The sequence below is a fragment of the Rhinolophus hipposideros genome (assembly GCF_964194185.1).
Source record: "Rhinolophus hipposideros genome assembly, chromosome: 14".
NCBI lineage: Eukaryota > Metazoa > Chordata > Mammalia > Chiroptera > Rhinolophidae > Rhinolophus > Rhinolophus hipposideros.
In genome coordinates this window covers 53,266,898-53,290,835 of record NC_138060.1, presented here as the reverse complement: position 1 = coordinate 53,290,835, position 23,938 = coordinate 53,266,898, and the positions used below count along the sequence as shown (strand labels likewise).

Here is a 23,938-nt window from a genome sequence, read left to right as displayed (position 1 = left end):
ATCTACTTCCCAAAGATCGCCACTCTTACTAGTTTCGTAAGCGTCCTTCAGAAATTCTCCTAATAGATCAAGTGCACACACACGTACACACACACCCTTAAGCTCTCCAAGTTGCTGTACAAATTATTCTCCAACTGGCTTTATTCACCTTAATTAGCATATTTTGACGTCTCCTCCTATTTATCTAGATCTGCCTTTTAAGCTTTTAACAACTGTATAGCGTTCTGTACGAAGCTGTACCATTCTTTACATAAATGTCTCCAGTTGTTGGACTTTTGGATTTGTATTGTTTTTGCTTTTACAAAGAAAGAGGCAGTGAATATCTTCACATACTTGAACGAAATCTGTTTGTAGAATTAATTCCAAGAAGCTAAAGAGCTGTATGAAAAGTTTGTGCGTTGAACACATCTGTACACAGATACCACACCACTTATTCCTGCCATCAGCAGTAGGTGAATGGCTCAACCCATCATCTTGCTGATTTAGGTTGCTATTAAACTATTTGGAGGACTTTTTGATGTATAGAAGCTTTCAATTTTTTATGAATTCGTGTCTATCGCCGTATGATTTTTGTTTTTGTTGTCATTAGAATGGCTTTCTCAAATGTGAAGATTATGTGCAATTTCTTTTCCTTGCGTTAAAACTTTTGAATTTATGTAATTCAAGAATCAAAAAATATAAAAAAGTTACAGTGAAAAGGAGAGAGTAGGTCTCCCTTCTTAGCCCTCCACCCCATCCCCTAATAAGGGCAAATAATTTTATTTCTAATGGATCCTTCCAGAACTTCTTTATACACATACAAGCAAATGTGAATATATATTCTTATTCAGCCCTTTTTAAAAAATTTTTGCACAAAAGGGAGTATAACGTACACACTGTTCTACGTTCGTTTTTAAAAAGTATATTTTGGAGATTATCCCAGATCAGTACACGGAAAGCATCTTCATTCCCCTCTCTCCCTCCCTTCCTTCCTTCTTAAGCACTGTGTAGTAGTCTGTGTGGGAGCTGCATTTTAATTTCTTAAACTGACCCCCTGTTGATGGGCTTTAAGCTTGGTCTCAGTCTTTTGTTACTACAGCAGTTTGACAGTGAATAATCTTGTGCATTTGCCATTCCTTGTGCGTGTAATCAGTTTGTAAAATTGATCCCCAGAAGTGGAATTGCTGGGTCAAAGGCCATATGTATATGTCACTTAGTTAAGTATTAACAAATTTCCTCCTAGAGCAGTTGAAGATGATCTAAAATTTGTACCTATATTTTTCTCTTAGTGCTTTTATGGTTTCTTTTCCCCAATACTGAAAAAAGAGAGAGATTTGCATGTGATAAAAGGCACAGATTTCAAATGTACTGTTCAATGAGCTTTAACAAAGATATACACCAATGTGGTCACCACCCCTGCCAAAATAGAGAATATTTCCACCCCCTGGAAAGTGCATTAGTGCCCCTTTCCAGCCAATAGCCCTTCCTCACTCCCTCCGCAGCCACTCTGCCATTTCTTAGATTTGCCCATTCTAGAACTTCATCTAAGTGGAGTCACAAAGATATATTCTTTTTTTCTTTAAAAAATTTTTTTCTTTTTTTAGGGAATATTGGGGAACAGTGTGTTTCTCCAGGGCCCCTCAGCTCCGAGTTGTCCTTCAATCTAGTTGCGGAGAGCGCAGCTCAGCTCCAAGTCCAGTTGCCATTTTCAATCTTTAGTTGCAGGGGGCTCAGCCCACCATCCCATGGCGGGAATCAAACTGGCAACTCTGTTTTCAGAGCTCACTCTCTAACCAACTGAGCCATCCAGCTGCCCCATGATACATTCTTTTGAGTCTGGCTTCTTTTGCTCAACACAATATTTTTGATATTCTTTATGTTGCTGTGTGTGTCAGCTGCTTGTTTCTTTTTATTGCTGTATTATTTTTGTGTTTTTTAGCTTTTTAGCTTATTTCCTTCATTTGGACCAAATTTTGGTGTATGGATATGTATTAGTTTTCTATTGCTGCCATAACAAATGACCACCCATTTAGTGGCTTAACACAACATAAATTGCATAATCATTCAGTCTGTAGGTCAGAAATTTGGGTTAGCCTGGCAGATTTCACAAGGCTGAAGTCAAGGTGTTGGCTGGTTGGGCTCCTAAGAGTCTGCAAAGAATTCTCGTCCTGGCTCATTCATGTTGTTGGCGGGATCCAGTTCCCTGCACTCTAGGGCTGAGGTCCCTGTTTCCTTACTGACTGTCACCCGGGAGCCTCTGTCAGTTTCCAAGGCCACCTGCATTTCTTGTCACATTGCCCTCCGCTCTGTCCTCAAGGCATGCAGTGATGGGTCAGGTCTTTCTCATGTTTCACAGTGTCTGCCGCCTCTCTCCTGCCTTGCTCTTCCCTGGCGTCTCTGTCTCCAGCCAGAGAAAGTTTTCTGCTCTTAAATGTTCATGTGACCAGACTGGGCTCACCCGATCATCCGGATCATCTCTTTATCTTAAGGCCTGCAATCTTAATGACATCTACGAAGTCCCTTTTGCCATGTAGTGGAACGTATTCACAGGGTCTGGGGTTTGGGGCACGGACATCTCTGGGGGGAGATGTCCGTTATTCCATCTACCACGTGGTATGAAGTAGAAATTTAACTTCTATTCCAGCTATTTAGCCAGTTGCACCAACTGATTCATCCTTTCCCTCTCTCTTTAAAAAGCCACATTTGTCACACATGCAATTCTTTTATAGTATATATTCGTTTCTGTATATTCTGTTTATTCCATGGATCTGCTTACTCTCATGTTCATATCACTCTTTAAAAATTAGATACATTTCAAAATGCATTTTTAAATGTTAGAGAATGTTTTCTATTTTATTTTATTTATTTTATTTTATTTATTTTATTATTTTATTTTAATTGGGGAAGGGGAACAGTTCTTTATTGGGGAACAGTGTGTACTTCCAAGTCAAGTTGTTGTCCTTTCAATCTTAGTTGTGGTGGGTGCCAGTCAGATTCAAGTTGTTGTCTCTTCAGTCTTAGTTGTGGAGGACGCAACTCAGTTCCAGGTCAGGTTGCTGTTGCTAGTTGCAGGGGTGCAGCCCACCATCCCTTGCGGGAATCAAACCGGCAGCCTTGTGGTTGAGAGGATGCACTCCAACCAACTGAGCCATCCGGGAGCTCAGTGGCAGCTCAGCTCAAGGTGCAGTGTTCAATCTTAGTTGCAGGGGTTGGGGCCCACCATCACTTGCGGGACTCGAGGAATTGAACTGGAAACCTTGTGATTGAGAGCCCACTGGCCCATGTGGGAATCGAACCGGCCTTCGGAGTTAGGAGCATGGAGCTCTAACCACCTGAGCCACCTGGCTGGCCCCTGTTTTCTCTTTATTAAAATTATCTTGGCTATTCTGGCTTGTTTATTCTTTTAGATGAAGTCGAGAATTCTTTCATTAATTTCTTTAAATATCCTGTTTTTTTTAATTGAAATTTTATTGAAGATATATATTCATTCATTAATATGGAGAGAAGGTGACGTTTTATAGTGAATAGTGAATTTGCCCAGTAAGAAATATGTTGGGTATTTTTAAAAGTCAAGACTATTTTCTTGAGTCAAGTTATTTTTCTCCATTTTAGTCTTGCAATTTTATGAATGTTAGTGAATATTTTATCAGAAGCATCTAAAAAGCTCTTATATATATGTATGTATGTATATATAGTACATATGTTATATATGTACATAATATATATATTTACGTATTTTTTCATTAAAATTTTTCTTATTACCCTGGATTTTCCTTGAAAATCTGTGCCTGTTCCCTCAGGTTAGACAGATACAGGTTGTTTTATTCTTGTGTTAATTTAAGCCTGTAAACATTAAATTGTAAAGCAGTGTGAATATAATTAACCTTCCCAGGAGTCCTCCTTCTGCTTTTCTCCACATAATGAAATGTTCCATTTATAATCTAGAATTTAATGAAAAACATTTTGAAGAACTGCTTAGTTGAAGGACAAGAGTGAGTTGGGCTGAGGTGATTCAAGTCTGAATGTGAATGTCAGGGGGATCTTAGGGCTTTAAAGTTGGCTGGATTGAAAATTCTAAAGACCTACTCAGTAGGGATCAAACTTGAGTAGTAGAATAAAACTATTTTATCCCTCTCTCAAATAAAAAAACAAGTTGCTATATGAAATCGTATCAGAAAATTTTCTTCATGCTTGCTTTGTAAGGTCAGTAGCAATTTTCCTGGCTTGTACTTTGGTTTTGCAGGTCTTTCCTCTTTTTGTTAAGGGAGTAAGTAGGATAGAAACTTAAGGTTCTGAGTTTATGGGGGAGCTATGGAGAAATGAGCTGCTTTCTAGGTGTAGTACTGTGTGCACTGAACAAGATGCTTGGAGAAGATCTGGCTCGGTTTACTCAGCACAACGTGTGACCCCACACTCTGTCCAAAGTATGATGCAGAAGTAATTCCAAGAGAACCTAGTTCCTGAGAGTAGATATTATTAGTCTCTCTGTGTTAGGTGTTGTATGGGATAAAGATGGCACGATGCTCAGCGGTGGGAATAAGGTAGTGCGAGGAGAATGGCAATACCAAGTCCCTGGGCAGAGACCCTGCACACCGAAATTTGGGGCAACAATCCTTATATATCTGCCATTCTCTCACACAGAGGATTAAAGGCTGCATTTCTCACTGAGAGGAAAAATAATATTCCAGATGTTGCACCTTGGTTACTATTCTATCTAGAACTGTACCCCCCAATAAAACTTTGTCAGTGATGGTGATAGTGTGTATCTGCCCTGTCAGGTATGGCAGCCATTAGCCACTTGTGACTGCTGAGCACTTGGCATGTAGCTTTCAAGTGTATTTGGTTTTAGTTAGTTTAAATTAAATGTCAATAGCCACATGTAGTTAGTGGGTGCCATATGGACAGAATGTTCCAGATAGAATAGCATAGTGTAAAGCTCTAAATCACAGTGCTTTAACTCTGAGTAACAGAAAACCTAATATAAGCTTCTTTTGTCAAACCCAGCAATCCCTGCCAACTTCTTCCTCCCCGACAACCTGCCATTATAGAGCCAGACACTTGTTTTCCAGATTCCTCTTTCTGACCAGTGAAACACGTGAAGAAGTTTACTTGTGGGCTGGGGAAAGTTCCTCTTTTATCAATGAGATGAGTGGTAGCAGGGAGCCAGATGGTTGTCTTCTAACCCTCTATCCTGCCTTGACTATATGTAGCACCTGGACTTGTAGCACCATCTTCAATCACGGGGGCACAAAACCAGGCCCTTACGATGGTGTCTCAGGAAGATGAAGAGCTGTGTGCGCTCTTACCCCTGACTTCTGACGATGTGAGAAAATGACTCCTCCTGGTTCAAGCTACCGGTCGTCAGCTATTCTGTTGCCTGCAGCCAAATGCATCCTAACCGATGCACTCACAGGAACAAGTCCAGAGACAAGGTGGGCCTTAGGGTTCTCTCAAACTGAGGGCTCCCACATATTTTCCTGGGATTCCCTGGGCTCCGTCCTCTTGATGTGAGTGTTGGCTTCATCCTCAGACCAGAATCAACAAGCTGCTGAAGTTCAAGGCGACACATCTACAGACTTGGTGTCTAGATTCGCAGCTCCCTTCTACACTGGACAACAGCCCAAGTGACAGATTTGCTTCAGGAAGCTTATTCAGAAAAGTGAGAAAAAATGTTCCTAGAGGCCTCCAACAAACGGCTCTTTAAGTTTCCAGGGCCAGAATTGAGCCCCATACCCAGTACTGAACCAATCCCTGGCAGGGAGACAGGATTTACTCATCAGACCCTCCTCAGCAACTGCCCCATAAGGCGAGCAGTTCTGTGGGGAAAGGGTAGGTAAGAGAAACAAAACGGGGTTCAGTTAGGCAGGAGTGCCACTTTAAAGGCCCCAGAAATGGTTCACTGTAGCCAAATGCATGCAGTGTCCCAGCCTTCTGAGTAGTAAATACCGTTAATTGTAATTCAGGGCCATCTTTCAAATTTCTACAAAAAAAGTTTAACCTGTTTTTTTAGTTATTACAATGACACCATGCTATCACTGGAATCTAATGAAATCTCCTATGCCACTTATTTGTAAAGCCCCCTTAGGAAGTTTATTTCCTGAGCTTATTACCGTATGTGTGCTGTTGAATGGTGGCTGTTGCTTGTCCAGGTCAGAGTCCATTCCTCTCCCTGCTGTCAAGTAGTGATATTATTGCTAAGAAAATGAGCTAAAGTGGGTCTCGCATTTGGTCATGTAGTGGTTACTTATTAAAAACAAAACAAATAACCCTTTACTTTTAAGATTGGTTTTGTTTGGCACATCACAAGAGGACATTCATACAGCTTATATCGTTATGAAAATCACTCAGTCATCAGGAAAGTGCTAATGAAAACCACATTGGTTAAAATTAAAAAGACTGACAACTAATATCAACAAACGTTGGCAATTTATACCCATAGCACACTGCTATTGAGAGTAGAAATTTTTCCAACCATCTGAAAAACAGGCGGTCTCTCCTAAAACTATACAGTTCATCTATTCTCTGACCCAGCAATTCCACCCTGGGTGACGTACTCAGAACAAATACGGACATATATTCACTGGAAGACACATTCACATACAAGAATGCTTATAACAACTTTCTTCATAATTACCTCAGACTGAAAACCCAATGTCCATCCGTGGAATGGATAATAAATGTGATATAGTCATACAATGAAACACTGCACAACAATGAGAAATGAGCTACTGATACACACAGTAACATGGGTGAGTCTTACACACACCATATTTAGGGAAGGAAACCAGACTCAAGCATTTCCACTGTATGATTACAAGGTGGAAGAAGAGGCAAAACAAATCTATGGTTTAGAGATCAACATAGTGGTGAAGGTGGGTTTAGACAAGGCAGGGGCGAGAGGGAACCCTCTGGAACCTGGAAATGTTCTATATATTGACTTGGATGGGTTACATGGGTTAAAAATTCATTGATCTGAGCACCTAACATTAGTGTACGTAACACACCTTACGGTGTTTTACCTCAATGACAATGTTAAAAAAAATTGGGCCTGCTCAAGGTTAACGGTTTAGGACATTCCTACTACACATATCTTTTCATTAATATTGTATGGTAATTGTACATGTATGTTGTCCGACGATTTGACTGTAAGCCCAAAGACATTAATTGTATAATGTAGTTTTTTTTTTTGTTGTTTTCCTTTATGGTCATAGAAATTACCCTTTGAGTACCATAAACCATATACATGTGATGCCTGCTGGAGGATGGTTCTCCCCACCACCAGCTTTACTGAGGTACACTTGACAAATAAAATTGTAAGATTCTTAAAGTATACAATGTGATTTGATGTTTGTACACACTGAGAAAGGATTTGAGAGATGGGTTTTTATTTCTGTCTTCTCAGCGGGACCAGCACGTTAGCCTGGCTTTGTAAGATGTTAGTATCTTGGCTGCCTTCCCTTTCCCAGATAGGCATGTAAATCAGTACCATGACACAGGGAGGTTTTTGGTACCCTGCCATCTTTTGCGTATATTGGTGTAGCATAGTACATGTAAGGAAAATAAATAGTTTTTCTGTCAAACTTGGAGTAGAAATACAAGTCTTGGAAATATTCTTTTACACTGGTGTTTTAATGCTTCTTTTTCTTCCTGTCTGGGTTTTTGGTTCGTTGTCATTGTACTTTTTAAAAATTTTAATTGTGGAAAAAAACCCACATAACATAAAAGTTACCATCTTAGCCATTTTAAGTGTATAGTAGTGTTAAGTATATTCACACTGTGAGGAGAACTTTTTCATCTTGCAAAACTGAAACTCGATTCCTTTCAAACAATAACTCCCCATCGCCTCCTCCCCCCAGCTCCTAGCAACCACCTACTTTCTGTCTCTACGAATTTGACTACTCCAGGTACCCCCTGTAAGTGGCATCATACAGTATTTATCTTTTTGCGACTGGCTTATTGCACTTAGAACATATCCTCAAGGTTCATCCATGTTGCTAGCATGTGTCAGAATTACCTTCCTTTTGGGGGTTGAATTCTGTTGTACCTACAAATGTATACCACATTTTGTTTATCCATTCATCTGTAGATGGACCTTTTTTACTTTTAACATTTATTGTATCCCTTTAGTTTCCAGTAGGACAGTGTTTCTTAACTATTTTTTTCATTATAGCCACTCCCAACCTTTTAAGAGATTTTTCCTAACACAGAGCTGTCCATTGCCTATGAAATTTTAATACCACAGATACACTGTATATCTATTTGTGTATTGTACATATATGTCTATGTTTTTTACATAAAAATGTTTACTCCTCAAGAACCATTTTTTTGCTCCTTTCGGGGATGATATTGCCCCCTTGAGAATGCATATGATAGGGAAAATCACTTCCAGACTAACGTATGTAGAGGCAGCCCCAAATTTACTAAATATCCCGGTAATGAAAGAAATGGCACTTGAAGAAAACTTTAAATTCACCTCTGCTCTCTCTTTTCCCATTAACTCTCTATCTCCCCCACCCCTATCCTAAGTACTCCACCACCTTTAAACAGACAACAAAAAAGAAGAAAAAGGCAACATCCTAACTTTGGTTTGGTTGTGGTAGAGAAGTATCTTTCCCAGTCAAGATGTAGGGCTGACTGACCTCTTTTCTAGAGGGGAGAATGGTTCTCTGTGACTGCTACCCTCACTCTGCCCCCCAAACTGTGCTGTTGCTTGGACATTGTAATGGGTGCATGATGCTTTGTTTGGCTCACAGGATATATTTTCCTAAAGAATGTATTTCTACTTGGTACATCCTTGACAGTCACAAGTGACCCATTCTCGGGCTTTTGTGTATTTTTCAAAATTGTGGATTTTATAGCGCATATACTTTACCCCATTAGATTCAGTGGCATCAGAATGGTTGTTCCCAGGGGCTAAACTGTGTGTGTGTGTGTAAAAGAATATATAATATTATATACATTTATATTTGAAAACAAAGCTCCAATTTTTTTAATGCAAAATTTTCTTTGGTGATGAAAAGCTTTGGAGTTGATTTTTCCTGCCCTTTACTCCCATGTAGTTCCATCACCAACTCTTATTGACTCTGCCTCCTGAGTTTCTTTTTACCTTGGCCTATTTCTTTCCACTTGGCCTGCAGCCAGTATGAGCCAGTTAGTTCTTGTTAATTCCCAGCTTAAAACCCTCTAGTGCTGTACTGTCCAATGGGACAGCCACTAGTCACATGTGGCTATGTAAACTAAAGTTAGTTAAAATGAAACAAAATGAACTAAAAAATAAATAAATAAATGAAATGACATGGAAGAAAATGAACAATTCAGTTCTGTAGTTGTACTAGCCATCTTTCAAATGTATAAGAGCCACACGTGGTTCTTGGTGACAGTACTGGAGAGTACACAATAGATCATGCCCATCATCACACAAAGTTGTGATGGACACTGCTGCTTTCCCAGTTGCCTTTGAAGATGAATTACAAGATCCTCTGATGGCCCTCAAGATCCCAGGTCGCCCATCTATTACAGCCAGTACCTATTCCTCCAGCTTCACTTCTGTCCTCTACTTACCTGGCAGTTCTTGAGCTGGGAAGCTCAGAGCCTTTGCATATACTGTTCCCCTTGCCTGGACACCTATCCCTACTCTTCACTGAGCTAACTGCTCATTATCTGGATCTTGGCTTAAATGTCACTTTCAAGAAAGACCTTCCCTTCGCCCCTGCAGTTTAGGCGATATTCTTCTTTTATATGCTTCCTTATACTCTCTACGTTTTCTTCTTAAGATGAAAAAAATCTATTAACTATAATATTTGTGTCATTATTTATTTAATGTCCATCTCCCTAATAAACAATAAACTTCTCAAAGGTGGGGATAGCGGTTGTGCTTTCACCGTCAACCCCTTGACGCCCAGTACACTGCCTAGCACAGGGTAGATGCTGTGTAAATATTAAAATTGGGGTATTCTGAAAGTTATTGATCTTCTTGGGAGATACTTAAGTGTTGCGTGAGTATGTGAAAATTTTATCAAAAGAGGCACAGATTTAAAAACAAGCAAGAGATCTTACATATTAGGGAGATAGTTATTTATGGTGTTTATTTTTTGCTGGCAGTATGAGTTTTAGGATGTAAATTTTCAAGAGTAGTTCAGAGCTGGACTCCTTAACTGGTTTTAGAATCACCATCTTGACTTTGGTGTTCTGTGTAGTTGGGGGCTAACGAGGCAGTAAACTGAGGCGGAATAATTTAAAGTTGATGAATGAAGGAGATTGGTTGGACTGGGACAGCCTTAGGTTTAGGGAAGGCTACTGACCTGGGCTTTGGTGTGCTGGGGCAAGCTGCTGAGAGAGCAGAGGTGGAGTAGCAAGGGGATCTGGTTTATCTTGTTCTATCTAGACACCCAGGTAGGAAAGGCTTGTGCCTAATACTTTGCATTTTCCAGCAGCCTTTTGAAAGATTTTGAGTGAGTTTCTTAAGAAAATTCCTTCTCTTCTCCTACATTTGCTTCCCTTCCCCCAAGAAAAAAAGAAAGAAAAGCAAAAAACAAACAAACAAACAAAAAAACACAAAACACAAAACCAATTGGAATCCCCAGAATGAGTCTGCTTTTGCATTCTTATCCTGGCCTCCTTCCAGTGGGAAGTAGGAAGGAGTCAGTTTTAAGATTTGTTCTCTCTGGCCTCAGTTGGAAACTGTCTCTACCCCTAGCATTGCAGTTGATCTTGGATTGTTGACTGCTTTTAGGGTCGTTTGAAAGGATTTTAATTAAAACAACAACAACAAAAACAACAACAAACCACCAAAACCTCAAAAAGGGAACAAACTTGCTTTCAAGATTTCAAGTAGTAAGTACCCAGATAACATATAAAGGTAAAACGTCCCTCTGCCCATTTCAGCTTCTCCTAAGCCCACCCTGTTGGCAGTTTTTGCTCTATTCCTGCAAGTCAGGTATAGAATTTCATGTCTACATACACAGTGAGTAATAAAAACTGCAACAACCTGTGTCTTCTTTCTTTCAACCTTCCTTGTTTTAAAATCCACCCAGTGCATTTGCATTTTTGTTTTTTGCTTCTGTTTCCTTACATGTAGCTAGGTAGCCCGTGACATACCTGAATCCTGGATTCTTATAGGGACATAGTGAAACTGACTGAAAGCCAACGCTGCAGCTGTCAGACTGTCTCTATTTGTCTTTTAGCTTTTTGCATCATTAGCAAAACTGAAAGTGCAGGGGACTAAGTGTTCGGTGCCAGCCAAACTATCACATACTATAGTGATTTGACTGGGTGCTGACCTGTTGGCCTCTTTTTTCGCCCTTCAGAGTGTAGCTGAGCTCTTAAAGTCAGGCCCCCTATGTTTGGATTCCAGCTCTGCCGTTTACTGTATGACTGTGGCAAGTAGCTTAACCTCTCTTTGTCTCATTTCCTTATATGTTAAATGAGGACACAATCATGCCTACTTCCTGGGGCTTGTAAGAATGAAGTGACATAATGCTGTGAAGCACATAGTAAGGGCTCACTACACATTATCAAACGGATTGTTATTATGTTAAATTGTTACCACTTGTATGTAACAATTTCATTTTATAAATAGACCACTCTGTTGTTTAAAAAAAAAAATGGACTCAACAACTGAGCCCTCTGTGTTCTAAGGCCTCAGAGATAAAGAGCGTTCTTCCCTATAATGAGAACGTAACTGTCAATAAATCGATCCTATTAAGAAGCGAAAAGCCTTCCATGTGGTTGGCAATTCACTTTCCCCTGTGATGTGATTATACCAAGAAAAAGCAGAAACATAAGTGGATGAATACATGTGATGTTTGTCTATATAACATTAAGAGTTCACTCTTGGTTTCTAGAGGAATATGAAAAAAAGATTCTGACATGAATGTTTTTATTGTATTTGTAAGTACAGTGGAAATATTTTATGTTTGAAATCTTTAATTAAGACCTTTAAAAGAGTTTCATTTTAATAACATTGATTAAATGTTATTTAAAATAGTAATAACAACAGAATGGTATTAGTGTAAAAAGAGGCACATAGATGGTGGAATAGAATAGAAAGCCCAGAATTAAACCCACACCTATATGGTCAATTGATTTATGACAAAGGAGCCAAGATATACACTGGGGAAAGGACAGTCTCTTCAATTAAATGGTTTTGGGGAAAACGGGACAGCCACATGCCAAAGAATGAAACTGGACCACTATCTTACACCATACACAAAAATTAACTCAAAATGGATTAAAGGCTTGAATGTAAGACCTGAAACCATAAAACTCCTAGAAAGAAACATAGGCAGTAAACTTCTTTACATAGATCTTGGTAGTAAGTTTTTCTGACACCAAAAAGAAAAGCAAGAAAAGCAAAATAAATAAGTGGGACTACATCATACTAAAAAGCTTCTGCAAAGCAAAGGAAACCCATCAACAAAATCAAAAGGCAACTGACTGGGAGAAAATATTTGCAAGTCATAAATCTGATAAGGAGCAAATATCCAAAATATGTAAAGAACTCATACAACTCAATAGCAAAAAAAAAAAAAAAAAAAAAAAAAAACCAAACTCAAATAATCCAATCAAAAATAGGCAGAAGATCTGAATAGACATTTTTTTCCAAGGGAGACATACAGACATCCAACAAGTACGTGAAAAGGTGCTCAACATCATTAATCATCAGGGAAATGCAAATCGAAACCACAATGAGTTATACCACATACCTGTTAGGATGGCTATTATCAGACAAGAAATAACATGTCTTGACAAAGATATGGAGAAAAGGGAACCCTTGTATTGTTGGCGGGAATGACACTTGGTGCAGCCACTGTGGAAAACAGTATGGAGTTTCCAAAAAAAAAAAGTAATAAAAATAGAACTAACATTTGATCCAACAATTCCACTTTTGGGTATTTATCCAAAGAAAACAACAACATTAAATTGAAAAGATGTATGAGGTCTGACAAGTTCAAGAATTTGGTGTGATGATGTTGCTGATCTTTTTTGGTGTCAGAGGGCTGGCTTATTCATTATGAATTTGTACCAACTGGACAGACACTTAACCAAGTTTACTATTTGGAAGTGCTGAAAAGGCTGCGTGAAAAAGGTAGACGACCTAAACTTTTCGCCAGCATTTCATGGCTCTTGCATCACGACAATGCACCAGCTCACACAGCACTGTCTGTGAGAGAGTTTTTAGCCAGTAAACAAATAACTGTATTGGAACATCCTCCCTACTCACCTGATCTGGCCCCCAATGACTTCTTTCTTTACCCGAAGATAAAGGAAATATTGAAAGGAAGACATTTTGATGACATTCAGGACATCAAGGGTAATATGATGACAGCTCTGATGGCCATTCCAGCAAAAGAATCCAAAATTGCTTTGAAGGGTGGACTAGGTGCTGGCATCAGTGCATAGTTTCCCAAGGGGAGTACTTCGAAGGTGACCATAGTGATATTCAGCAATGAAGTATGTAGCACTTTTCTAGGATGAGTTCTCAAACTTAATTGTCAGACCTCTTATGTACCCATGTTCATTGTAGTATTGTTTACAATAGCCAAGATAGGGAAGCAACCTAAGTGTTCATCGATGGATGAATGGATAAACAGTGTTATTCAGCTATAAAAAAGAATGACATCTTGAAATTTCACAGCGTGGATGGACTGCAAAAGCTTTATGCTAAGTGAAATATGTCAGGCAGAAAGCCGAGTACCATATAATCTCCTTTATATATGGACTCTAAAACAAACAAACAGACAAACCCAAGCTCATAGATACCAAGAACAGATTGGTGGTTGCCAGAGGTGGGGGTGGGGAAAATGGGTGAAGGGGGATATAAATTTATTTTAAAAAATTTAAATGTCAGATAGCCTCATGGGGCTAGTGGCTTCTTTATTGGACAGCACAAGCCGAGAGCAGTTAGGATGGGGATATCTATTGAGCTAAGCTCACCCTGTTCATCACTTACTCTTTCATTTAACCCTCAAAGCAGCCCAATTTCACTGATGAAGAAAGTGAAGCTTTCTTCCTGCCCATGGTTACACCGCGAGGAAATGGCTGAGTGGGAACCAGGCGTGAAGCTCTCATCACTAGGAGATGAAGCTGAAGCACAGGCAGGGCCAGGTTCAAGACTGGATATCAGAGAGTTTCCTCCCCAGTTGACCAGTGAGCTGGTAGAGAACCACATACCCCTGCTAAGGAAACTGAAATGTTGGGAAGCACTTACCTGGCCCCACGTGCGACTCGTGGAGCTGACAGACCTCAAATTGCTGAATTCCAGCAATACGACCTCTGAAGGAGCTCACGGGTCCACGCAAGGACCTCGGTCCACCCAATACCAAATAGCTCACCAGTGAATTTTGGCCAGGTAGAAGGTTCTAGCAAAACACTATTTTAGAAGGCACAGAGGTGGAAGCCCACTGGGGGCTCCCTGAAAGAGAGTTTTGGGGTTTGAAGGTATCCCTGAGCTCAGATTTGCTTAGCTTCACTGCTTGTTCAGTCTGCAATAGGGCTCTGTCTAGTGAGGCTTTGATAACATAGCCACCATATTTGTTTGCATTTGGGCTCTTTCCTGGAGAAATTAGGACCATAAACAGGTGCTGCAGAGTCTGTGGAAATGTGGAGGGGCTTTTGTTAGAGCTAATCCAGAATGGAGGTGGTGGGCCTGAGTTTCCCAGAAGAAAGGCACCCATTCACCGAGGCTGCCTTTTGCTGAGAATGAGACATTTGGTGACAACCAGAATGCCTTGCCACTGGCCAGTGACAAGGCTAAGTAGAGAGGGAATGAAAGTAGCTGAGAATCAGGCACCGAGGAAAGCCCAGACGGACTTGGGAACAGCCCCAATAAGTACCTGAGGCTAGACACCTTTGTAGAAATAAGCAAGGAGGGCTGCCATTTTGATGGTTTTTAAGATATGCACGTTGATGGCAATAGCTTCCACTCCCTCAAAACCCCCTTCCTTGAGGTGCCTGTGGGCAGCTTGTGAGATATAAAGAAGGACCCACTCAGAGATGTTGCTTGGTGCCTAGAGTCGAGGTTCTCCATGATGCCTATAAAACACGTTTAATGGAATTAATAAATGAATGAAAGAAGAGCAGAACTCAGAGCAAAATTAATAAAAGGAGGGGGGCTCATTCTGCTTAGTGTAGGCAGAACTGTAAAAACAAACAAAAAATAATATATGGTCTGATTATTACGGTGGTACATTGCCGAGCAACTGGAAGTTCAGGAAGGCACAAGGAGGAAAATTAAAACCCTATGTAACCCTGTTACCGGAGTGATAGCCCTTCTCGGTGCAGTGTCCGGGCTTGGTCAAACCCGGTGGTTTCTGGGTAACAATCCCAGTGGTGTGACTGTTCATATTTCGGCATATCTTCAATACATATGTGAGTTTAAAATGTAATTCGGGATTATACACCTTTTGATGTAACTTGTATTTTTCATTTACTAACTTAGCCTATCATTAAGTATTCTTTTACAATATGATTTTAAAAATAACTGCATGGTGTTACACCATATGGACCTTCTACAACTGATTCTAACCCACGTTATGGTGCATTTAGGGAGGGTTAGTTCCAGTTTTTCACTGTGGCAAACATCCGTGAGCCTAAATCTATCCACGGTACGGTATATTTCCCTGTAAGCAACATATGATAGCGCCCAGACTTGGGGTCAGTCTTTTAATCATTTTCCAGTGATACCTTGTTGCTTTAATTTTTCATCTCTTGCTCACTAGTGAGGGTGATGCTATTTATCCAGTCTCCACATATTTAACCATTACTTGTATTCCTCTGTGAATTGTCTGTTTAGGACCTTACACAGTTTGGTCAGAGTGTTGGGCTTTTCTTGTGGTGTAAAGCTATTTACAAAAGAGGAGTATTAACCCTTTGTTCATTGTTACAGCAATTTCCTTTTTCTAGTTGTCTGATCATGGCCAATTTTAAGAAACATTCACTGGACATATATGGCTCACAATATCTGACAGACACTCATGTTTGTATTCTCTAATTCATCAATTCCTTTTTTTTCATGTTCTCCTCAGTCATCTCTGTGTAAATGTGAGCCATGGAATTGAGAGATTATTTAATGAAAAGTGTAGGCGCAATTTTGTCTTTTGACTTGTTTAATAATCATGTGCCTCGTTCTGATACAGTTCTACCTGAGGAATGCAGCACAGTTAAAAAAATCAAACAAACAAACAAAACCCCATTTCCAATAAGCTCATATGGGTTTAAAATAAGCCACTACTTATGTCTGCTTGGGTCTGCTTCTCCTGTGCCCAACCCCCTTACCAAGATCTGAAATGATAAAAAGAATAAGAATGATTATCTGTCCAAGAATTGTGTTGGTTTACAAGGCCTCCAATAGGTTGTATGACCCCACAGGTACATGGCATATGCAAACGCCTGAATTGTCCTTATTTAAGACCTTCCCCATCACCTTGCCTCTCTCTCTCTTTTTTTTTTTTAATTAAAGTTTATTGGGGTGACCCCTTGCCTTTCCTCCGGCCATCTTGGGAGGAGGAAATCCTAAGAGATATTTCTGCTGGCCCCTACCTCCTTGGCATCTGCTTCTTGAGGCTCTCCAAGATGCTCTCCTCTCCACTACCTTTGTTCAGTAAACACTTCCTGAGGCCCATCATGTCAGCAGGGCTCCAGGGACTTCTCTCAGATTACCCAGGCCACACCAGAGAGAATCGTTAAGTAACAGGCATCCTTTCTGGGTCAGATTTGTTACACCACAAGTATTTAAGTACCCGTTATATCTTAGGCCATAGGGATACAAAAATGAATAAAAGAGAAGTCACGACCTGAAAGAAGCAAGGGCTTCTTGGGGGCACAGACAAGTAAGCAGGCGATGGCAAATTCAGAGACAAATCTCAGTGACAAATACGTACTCTGGAGCTTATTTTATATATAGTGTTTTAGGAAGAGAAGAGCTCGGGAGAGGCAGGGGTTGTGGCCCTGCATCTTAACCCCTTGTATGTGGTGGCTTGTAGAACTGTACCTTCCCTCTCCAACCCACCTTCTGAGTGGAAGGACTATCAGCTGAGTTCTGCTTGTATCATAGGCAATGTGATATTTGTGAAGAGCAGAAACCTGAATTTGAGGTCCGAACTGGGGAATGCCATTAGCAGATCCTTAGGCAAGTGGCGTGAACCTCTTTGAGCCTGTTTCCTCATTCGAACAGAGAGGACAATGCCTCCTTATAGGCAGGCTGTAGTGATGGGTAAAGGAGAGAGTAATGAGAGTGCCTGTTATGGGAATAGCTGCCACTTCTTGAGCCAAACTACCTGCCAGGATTATGTTGTCTTGTGCATGGAAGCAAATCTCCTTGCTCAGGGCCTAGCTTGATCATTAATACAGAATAAATGGCATTGTTCTGGCCTGCCCCTGAGGTCAGAAAAGAACTGAGGAAGAGATGACCTGGTTAGACTCCGGTCAGGTCCCATAGTGGTGAGGGGTGTTGTTAGGGTGTGCCCTCCCCTGGTGGGTGGGGCCAGAATGAACACACTGCCTCTCCTGACTCTCAGCAATGCAGATGCGAAAGGGACCGGATCCCTGCGGGCCTGGCAGCCACCCTTTCCTCTGTCTCCTCACAGGATGGACCCCATAGCTTACGCTGAGCTGTTGAAAGAATCTGGCAACCAGGTTTTTAAGAATGGGAACTTCTCTTTGGCCATCAGAAAGTACGATGAAGCCATCCAGATTCTTCTGCAGTTATACCAGTGGGGGTAAGTGTTTGGATTTTTCTCTCCACCTTTTTTTTTTTTTAAGTAAGTGGGGACTCTATTGCTTTTGTCTTAATGTCTTAATGTTATTGTGTTAGTTTTTCTTGTCATTTCTTATCACACTGCTGAGTTTATGTTTTCTTTCTCCCCTACTTCCTGTTGCTTTTCTCTGTGTTGTCAGCTGAGACTCTGAATAGAGAACACCAGAGTATTGAGAGAAATAGAAAGTGAAACCTAAGGGATAGTTGATAAACATAACTAAAGTTTCCCTTCTGTCTGGTTATTGGATCAGAGTTCCTGGTTTGACTGAAGTCCCCAAACTTCTCAGTTGTCATTCTTTTCCTCTTTTTGAGTACCTATGTCATTTATCCCCTAGTAGTGCACACTACTCGAGAACTAAGGCTTACTTCTTCCCCGGCACCTTCTGCTTCTAATAGACCTATTCCCAAACATTTTAGTATTGTGACATACTTAAAAATCATGGAGGATCCCAAAGAACTTTTGTTTATGTAGGTTTTAGCTGTCAATATAGTCTGTATTGAAAACAATATAGTCAGAACTGAAAACTGAGAGAAATTTAAAGTACGTATTTATGTAAAAATATCAACAGTAAGTCCATATTAACATAAATAACATATTTTAAAGAAAAATAACTATATTTTCCGAAGCAAACAAATGCGCCACATTTTATTATACATTTTTGCAGATCTCTTCAATGTCTGTCTCAGTAGAAGACACCTGGCTTCTCACACCTGCTCCAGCATTCAATCTGTTGCGATATCACATGTCACATAGTCTCTGGAAAATTCTCCGTACACATGAGAGAGAATGAGCGTGAAAAAAGACATAATGTCTTAATGTTATTGTGTTAGTTTCCTGTTGCTGTTGTAACAAGTTACCCCAAACTTCGTAGCTTAAAACAGTACAGGCTGGTTCCTAGTGAAGGAGAACCCATTCCCTTGCCCTTTTCAGCTTTGAGTGGCTGCCTGTTTTCCTTGGCGTGTGGCCCCTTCCCCCATCTTCAAAGCACATCATTCCAGTCTATGTCTGTCATGACACTGCCTTCTACTCTGCTGTAGCCTGGTTTCACTCTGTCTCTCTCTTAGAAAGACCCTTGTGATTGTATATAATATAAGACAATCTTCTCAAGATTCATAAATTAAACACATCTGCAAAGTCCCTTTTGCCATAAAAGGTGACATTATTTGGCGACTATTATTCAGCTTACTACAATTGTGAAAATAATTTGACCTTGTGGACCACCTGAAATGGTTTTGGGGACCCCCAGAGGTTCCCAGATCATACTTGGGGAGCAGACATAGTAGAGGAAGCAGAAGGTGGCATTTGTGGGGTATGTGCAGCCTGAACTTGTACTGAGAAATGGCACTGGATTAAATCACCGAAACATGGCTCTCACCCCCTACCTCCTATCACCTTGGTGTCTACACTCTAGCTGGACTTCAGTTGAGTGTGATTGGCTTGGAGCTATAGTGGAACCAACCTCTTGGTTCAGATCAGAACTGTTTCAGAGCTGGGTCTAGAGCTCCTCATTTAGGGCAAAACAGCCAGCTTTCTTAAAGCAGTAGTGTTGTATATTGATTATGGCCATAGACTGACCCCACTCTGTGAGTGTTCAAATCTCAGCTCCACCACTTGCTAGCTGTGTGACCACTGATGGGACTTCATCCAGGACCCTCACATGATATCTTTTACGGATCTTCCTGACAGTGTTCCCCTTACCCATCACTTGCTGCCTGCCTTCCTGCTGCTGCCAGCTGACATAGGGATTTAGGTGAATGTAGTTTATGGAGCAAGTACTCTGAGGAGGAGGGAACCGAGGGAGCAGGAGGGGGGAGGGGAAGGCTCCAAGCAGGGATGTTGTCTCATCTGGAGTCTGATCTCTCCAGGGAGCTCTGAAGCATGAGTTGTACTGCAGAGCTGGTCCCACTTTGTGGCAAGGGGGCTGGTCTTTTGATTCCCATATCAGTCAATCATTGTTTGTAGGCTGTCTGGCCCCTGGGAGTTGTCCTAGGGAGAGGGGCTATATTAGTCAGCTCAGGGTGCCATAACAATTAAATCACCATAACCTCGGTGATTTAATCAACAGGAATTTGTTTCTCACAGTTCTAGAGGCTGGGAAGGTGCTGACTAATTCAGTTCTTGATAAGAACTCTCTTCCTGGTTTTCAGGTGGCCACTTCCCTGTGTCCTTACATGGTGGAGGGAGAGAGAGAGTGAGGAAGCTCTCTGGTGTCTCTTATAAGGGTGCTAATCCCATCCTGAGGGCCCCACCCTCAGGACGTCATCTAAACTTAATTACACCCCCTAAAGCCCCATCTCCAAATACCATCACATTGGGAGCTAGACTTCAACATATGAATCTGAGGGGGTGGGGACACAGTTCAGTCCACAGCAGGGGCACAGTTTCCTGGGGACAGCGTGCTCCCATTAGGCTGAGGGTAAAGCTCTTGAGGCCTTACCTGCAGCCAACACTTACTACAGCTGGGAATGGCCACACTGGCCAAGATATCTGGGCTGGACACCATGGCATCTCCTCCACTGCGGTCACAGCTTCCTTGCCAGTCACACAGAGGGAATCATGGGTGCTGAGAGAAGCTATACACATAAAGCATTGGGGTGGAGATAGTACTAAAGGTGATTTTTATTGTGCTTTATTTTGTTTAATTTTATTTTTAAAGATTTTATTAGGGAAGGGGAACAGGACTGTATTGGGGAACAGTGTTTTTTCCCCCAGGACCCATCAGCTTCAAGTCAAGCCGCTATCCCTTCATTCTTCGCTGTGGAGGGCGCAGCCTAGCTTCACATCCAGCCCCATTGTTCAATCTTAGTTGCAGGGGGCACAACCCACCATCCCTGGCGGGAGTCGAACCTATAATCCTGTGGTTGAGAGCACGCGCTCCAACCAATTGAGCCATCAGGGCTTGTGGGAGCTCAGGGGCAGCTCACTGCCCCCACTCCAGCTGCGGAGGGCGCAGCTCAGCGGCCCTTGTGGGAATTGAACCTGCAACCCAGCTCCAACCAACTGAGCCACCCGCCTGCTCCAACCAACTGAGGCACCCGTCCACCCCAATTGTGCTTTATTTTTGTGTTTACCCATTACCTAACTTTTCTATAGTGATCTGTGTTCTTTTCTTTTTTTTATTTGTATTATTTTCACAATTAAAATATTCATTTAAAAAAGATGCATGAGCCTTCCTTTTTCCCCTTGTGTATCTTGAATTCAATGGCCCTGAGCTTCTGTTAACATATTGTGATATATTTTGTGATTCCCTCCTTTCCACCTGGTTTTAGCACTAACCTTGCAGTTAGTTGTATTACCCCGAGATCCAGGGAAGAGGGGCCCCATCCTGTCATGCTTTAGAGAGCCCCCTTTTGGCCTCCCCCAGCGGCCCCCCTCCCTACTGGCAGGATTCTGTGAGGCCAGGGGTTTTATCCACCTCGAGCCCTTCTGTCCCTTTTGAGCCACACCGTGGATACCAGAAGCCTAGAATTTCTGTCCATGGACCCTGTTCCTAGGGCCTACACAGGTCTCTTCCTGCGGTCCATTTTTCTGAGGGCTGGCCAAAGTCCGGGGTGTGGACAGAGCTTGGAATTGTGCCTGTTACAGTGCAGGATGGAGGCTGAGGTGGAAAGAGAGCAGGAGGCTCACTCTGCCCTGACACAGTCCCTGCAGTGCTAAATATGAACCTTGCCTTCCAGTTACTATAAATCAGGAGGGCAGAGCACATTTTATTGAACAGTTTGTAAGCTTGATTTATGGCCTTCAAATACTTAGAGTAGTACTGTCCAGCAGGACTTTCTGTGATGATGAAAATGTGCTGTGCTATAGAGTGTGGCTACTATTGAATACTGAATTGTGGCTAATACAACTAAGGAACTGAGCTTTTAATTTTATTGTGCTGTAATTAATTTAAATTTAAATAGCCGTATGTGGAAGGTGGCTACCCTATTGGGCAGTGCAGATTAACCACATGGTGTGTGGGCCTCTGTTTGCAGACCTCTGGGTCCTGCAAATGTTAGAGTGGCCCTGCCAATATACTAGAACAGCGCTTCTCCTGGGTCCATGGGGATGGTGTGGTCACGTGTTTTGAAAGGCCCTTCCTGTGATAAGCTCTGTCTCCATTCAGCATGAACATGCATGTGGAGTGGTTCACACCTTGTCTGGACTCTGCTAAGGCTCAGTGGGAACTCCCGTCCATTCCAACCTTAGAAGCAGTAACCATTTTTGCAGCGTCTTCAGCAGTGGTCTCTAAAATATGAAAAGATCTGTGGAGATCAATAGGAGATGGCATTGAGGTGTTGAGAACACTGTCATTAAAAGATGGAAGCAGAGGATTTGGGGGCAAGGAAGGATGGATTTGTACCTTGCAAGTGCCCCAGGCTTTTAGAGGGCTACAAGGGTCAGATCTGATAGGCATATGTGGGACATTTCCTGCTGAAACCCCTTTGTGATAGCAGCAGCAGCACCAAAATAGTGGCCTTCACGGATTATTTTCTGTATTGGCAGGAAGATAGTTTAACCGACCACCGGCTTGTTCTTTCTCTTAGGGTTCCCCCCAGAGACTTGGCTGTGCTGCTGTGCAACAAATCCAATGCATTTTACAACCTTGGGAAATGGAACGAGGCATTCGTGGCTGCCAAGGAATGTCTCCAGTGGGATCCAACCTACGTGAAGGTACGTACGGTGCAATGACAGCTGGGGTGGCTGCTGCCTCATTCTTCTTAACCTGCCACCTTCCCTCCTTTCTTTTTAAAATGGGAGTGCTTCTTTTTCAACTCTTTTTGCACTTCAAACAGATGCCCATCAGGCATGTGAGCAGTACCCAGAGAAGAGTAAAAATCATGATGGCCAAGTGTTGAAACCTCCTGGTAGGGGAGAGCTGAGCTGGGCCTCTTGGCTGATGGAGTACAGTGGAGAGCCTCCTGGAGCTTGTTTTGTTCCGATGGAGTTACACCAGAATTCATCGTCTAGTCGTGTTCTTTGCTGTTTGCAAGGTTTCATTTTAGCAAAGCTTTATTTCAAAGGCAAGCTGGGTGTCCGGCATGGCAGTGTTTCTTACAGTAGAAATTAGCCCCTTTGGAGGGGTCTGGGATGTTTGAGAGGCTAGTAAATAATCACTTGATTACTTTTTCGGCTAAAATGTTTTGACTGCCCTCTCCACGAGGTGCCTTCACCCTCTTGATGCTTCAAAGGAAGGAGTGGAAGACACCATCCCAGGCCTTGAGTCGTTCACAGTTAAGCTAGGGAGAGGAAAAGCATGTGCAAAACGAGGGGCCTGAAATTCCATTCTGGAGCTAGTGGAGGCCGCATACATCTGAGTGTCTAATTAGTGGTATAGACACTTTATAGAGAGGCTTCACCCAGAGACACTTTATAGAGAGGCTGCAGGATGAAGTGGGGAAAGTGCAGCCCTTTCTCCCTCGCACTGGTTTCAACAGATTGGGTGAGTTACTTTTCCTCTCTAAGCCTTCATTTCCCCAACTGTAAAATGAGATGACACCTATGCCTTCGAGTTGCTTCTAGGATTAAGGAGACATGAAGTAAAGTTGTTCCCATTCAGTAAATAAGAGTCTGTATTATGTCCACTGTCATCTGCATTTTGTGTATGGCTGCTAGAAACAACACGGTGGGAAGTGGTTGGGGAAGTTTGACCCACCGATTAGGCCAACCTCAAGGGAGGGATTTGTATATTTTATATTAAGCCTCTTCTATTGGAGAATGGATACTATGGAAATTATTGAATAGTTTTGAAAATGGGAATGCATTCCTGAGGAGTTCTGCCTAATGACATTTTAGGATTTTCCCATCCTCTAACTAGGGTAGGGGGAGTAGTTAGGATTTGCCTACATCTCTGAGGTGGAGGCTGTGGCTGTGGCCCACGGGGCGGAGGGGGTCTTGGGTGATGCTCCCCGGTTCTTCCTTGAGCAGCCAAACCTGTAGCAGCTTCTTACAGCATAGCAACCAGGACCACTGTCCCATTTTCATCCAGAACTCCTGGCTGTCTCCCTCCTTCTCCATTGTTTCCCCCTGCCTGCCCTGCCCCCACATGTCCTCTGTAGGGGAAGAAAAGAAACATCTCCTTTAGCCTCTTTTGGTTCAGTGGCTGGGTCCCTGCAAATGACCCTGATAAGAGAAAGATGAACAGGAGAAAAAGCATACAAGTTTTATTTGATGTTAATTTTTATGTGACACGGGGGCCTTCTGAGAAAAGAAGTGAAGACTCT

At 41.9% G+C, this 23,938-nt stretch overlaps 1 protein-coding gene across 1 annotated transcript in view; it reads left to right on the top strand.

Moving 5' to 3' along the window:
* TRANK1 (tetratricopeptide repeat and ankyrin repeat containing 1) overlaps positions 1-23,938 on the top strand; it is a 128,027-nt gene that overhangs the window by 39,250 nt on the left and 64,839 nt on the right. The window contains exons 5-6 of the mRNA XM_081072994.1: positions 17,565-17,696; positions 22,262-22,388. Coding sequence (XP_080929120.1) covers positions 17,565-17,696; positions 22,262-22,388 — 259 coding nt within the window. The remainder of the gene's footprint in view (positions 1-17,564; positions 17,697-22,261; positions 22,389-23,938) is intronic.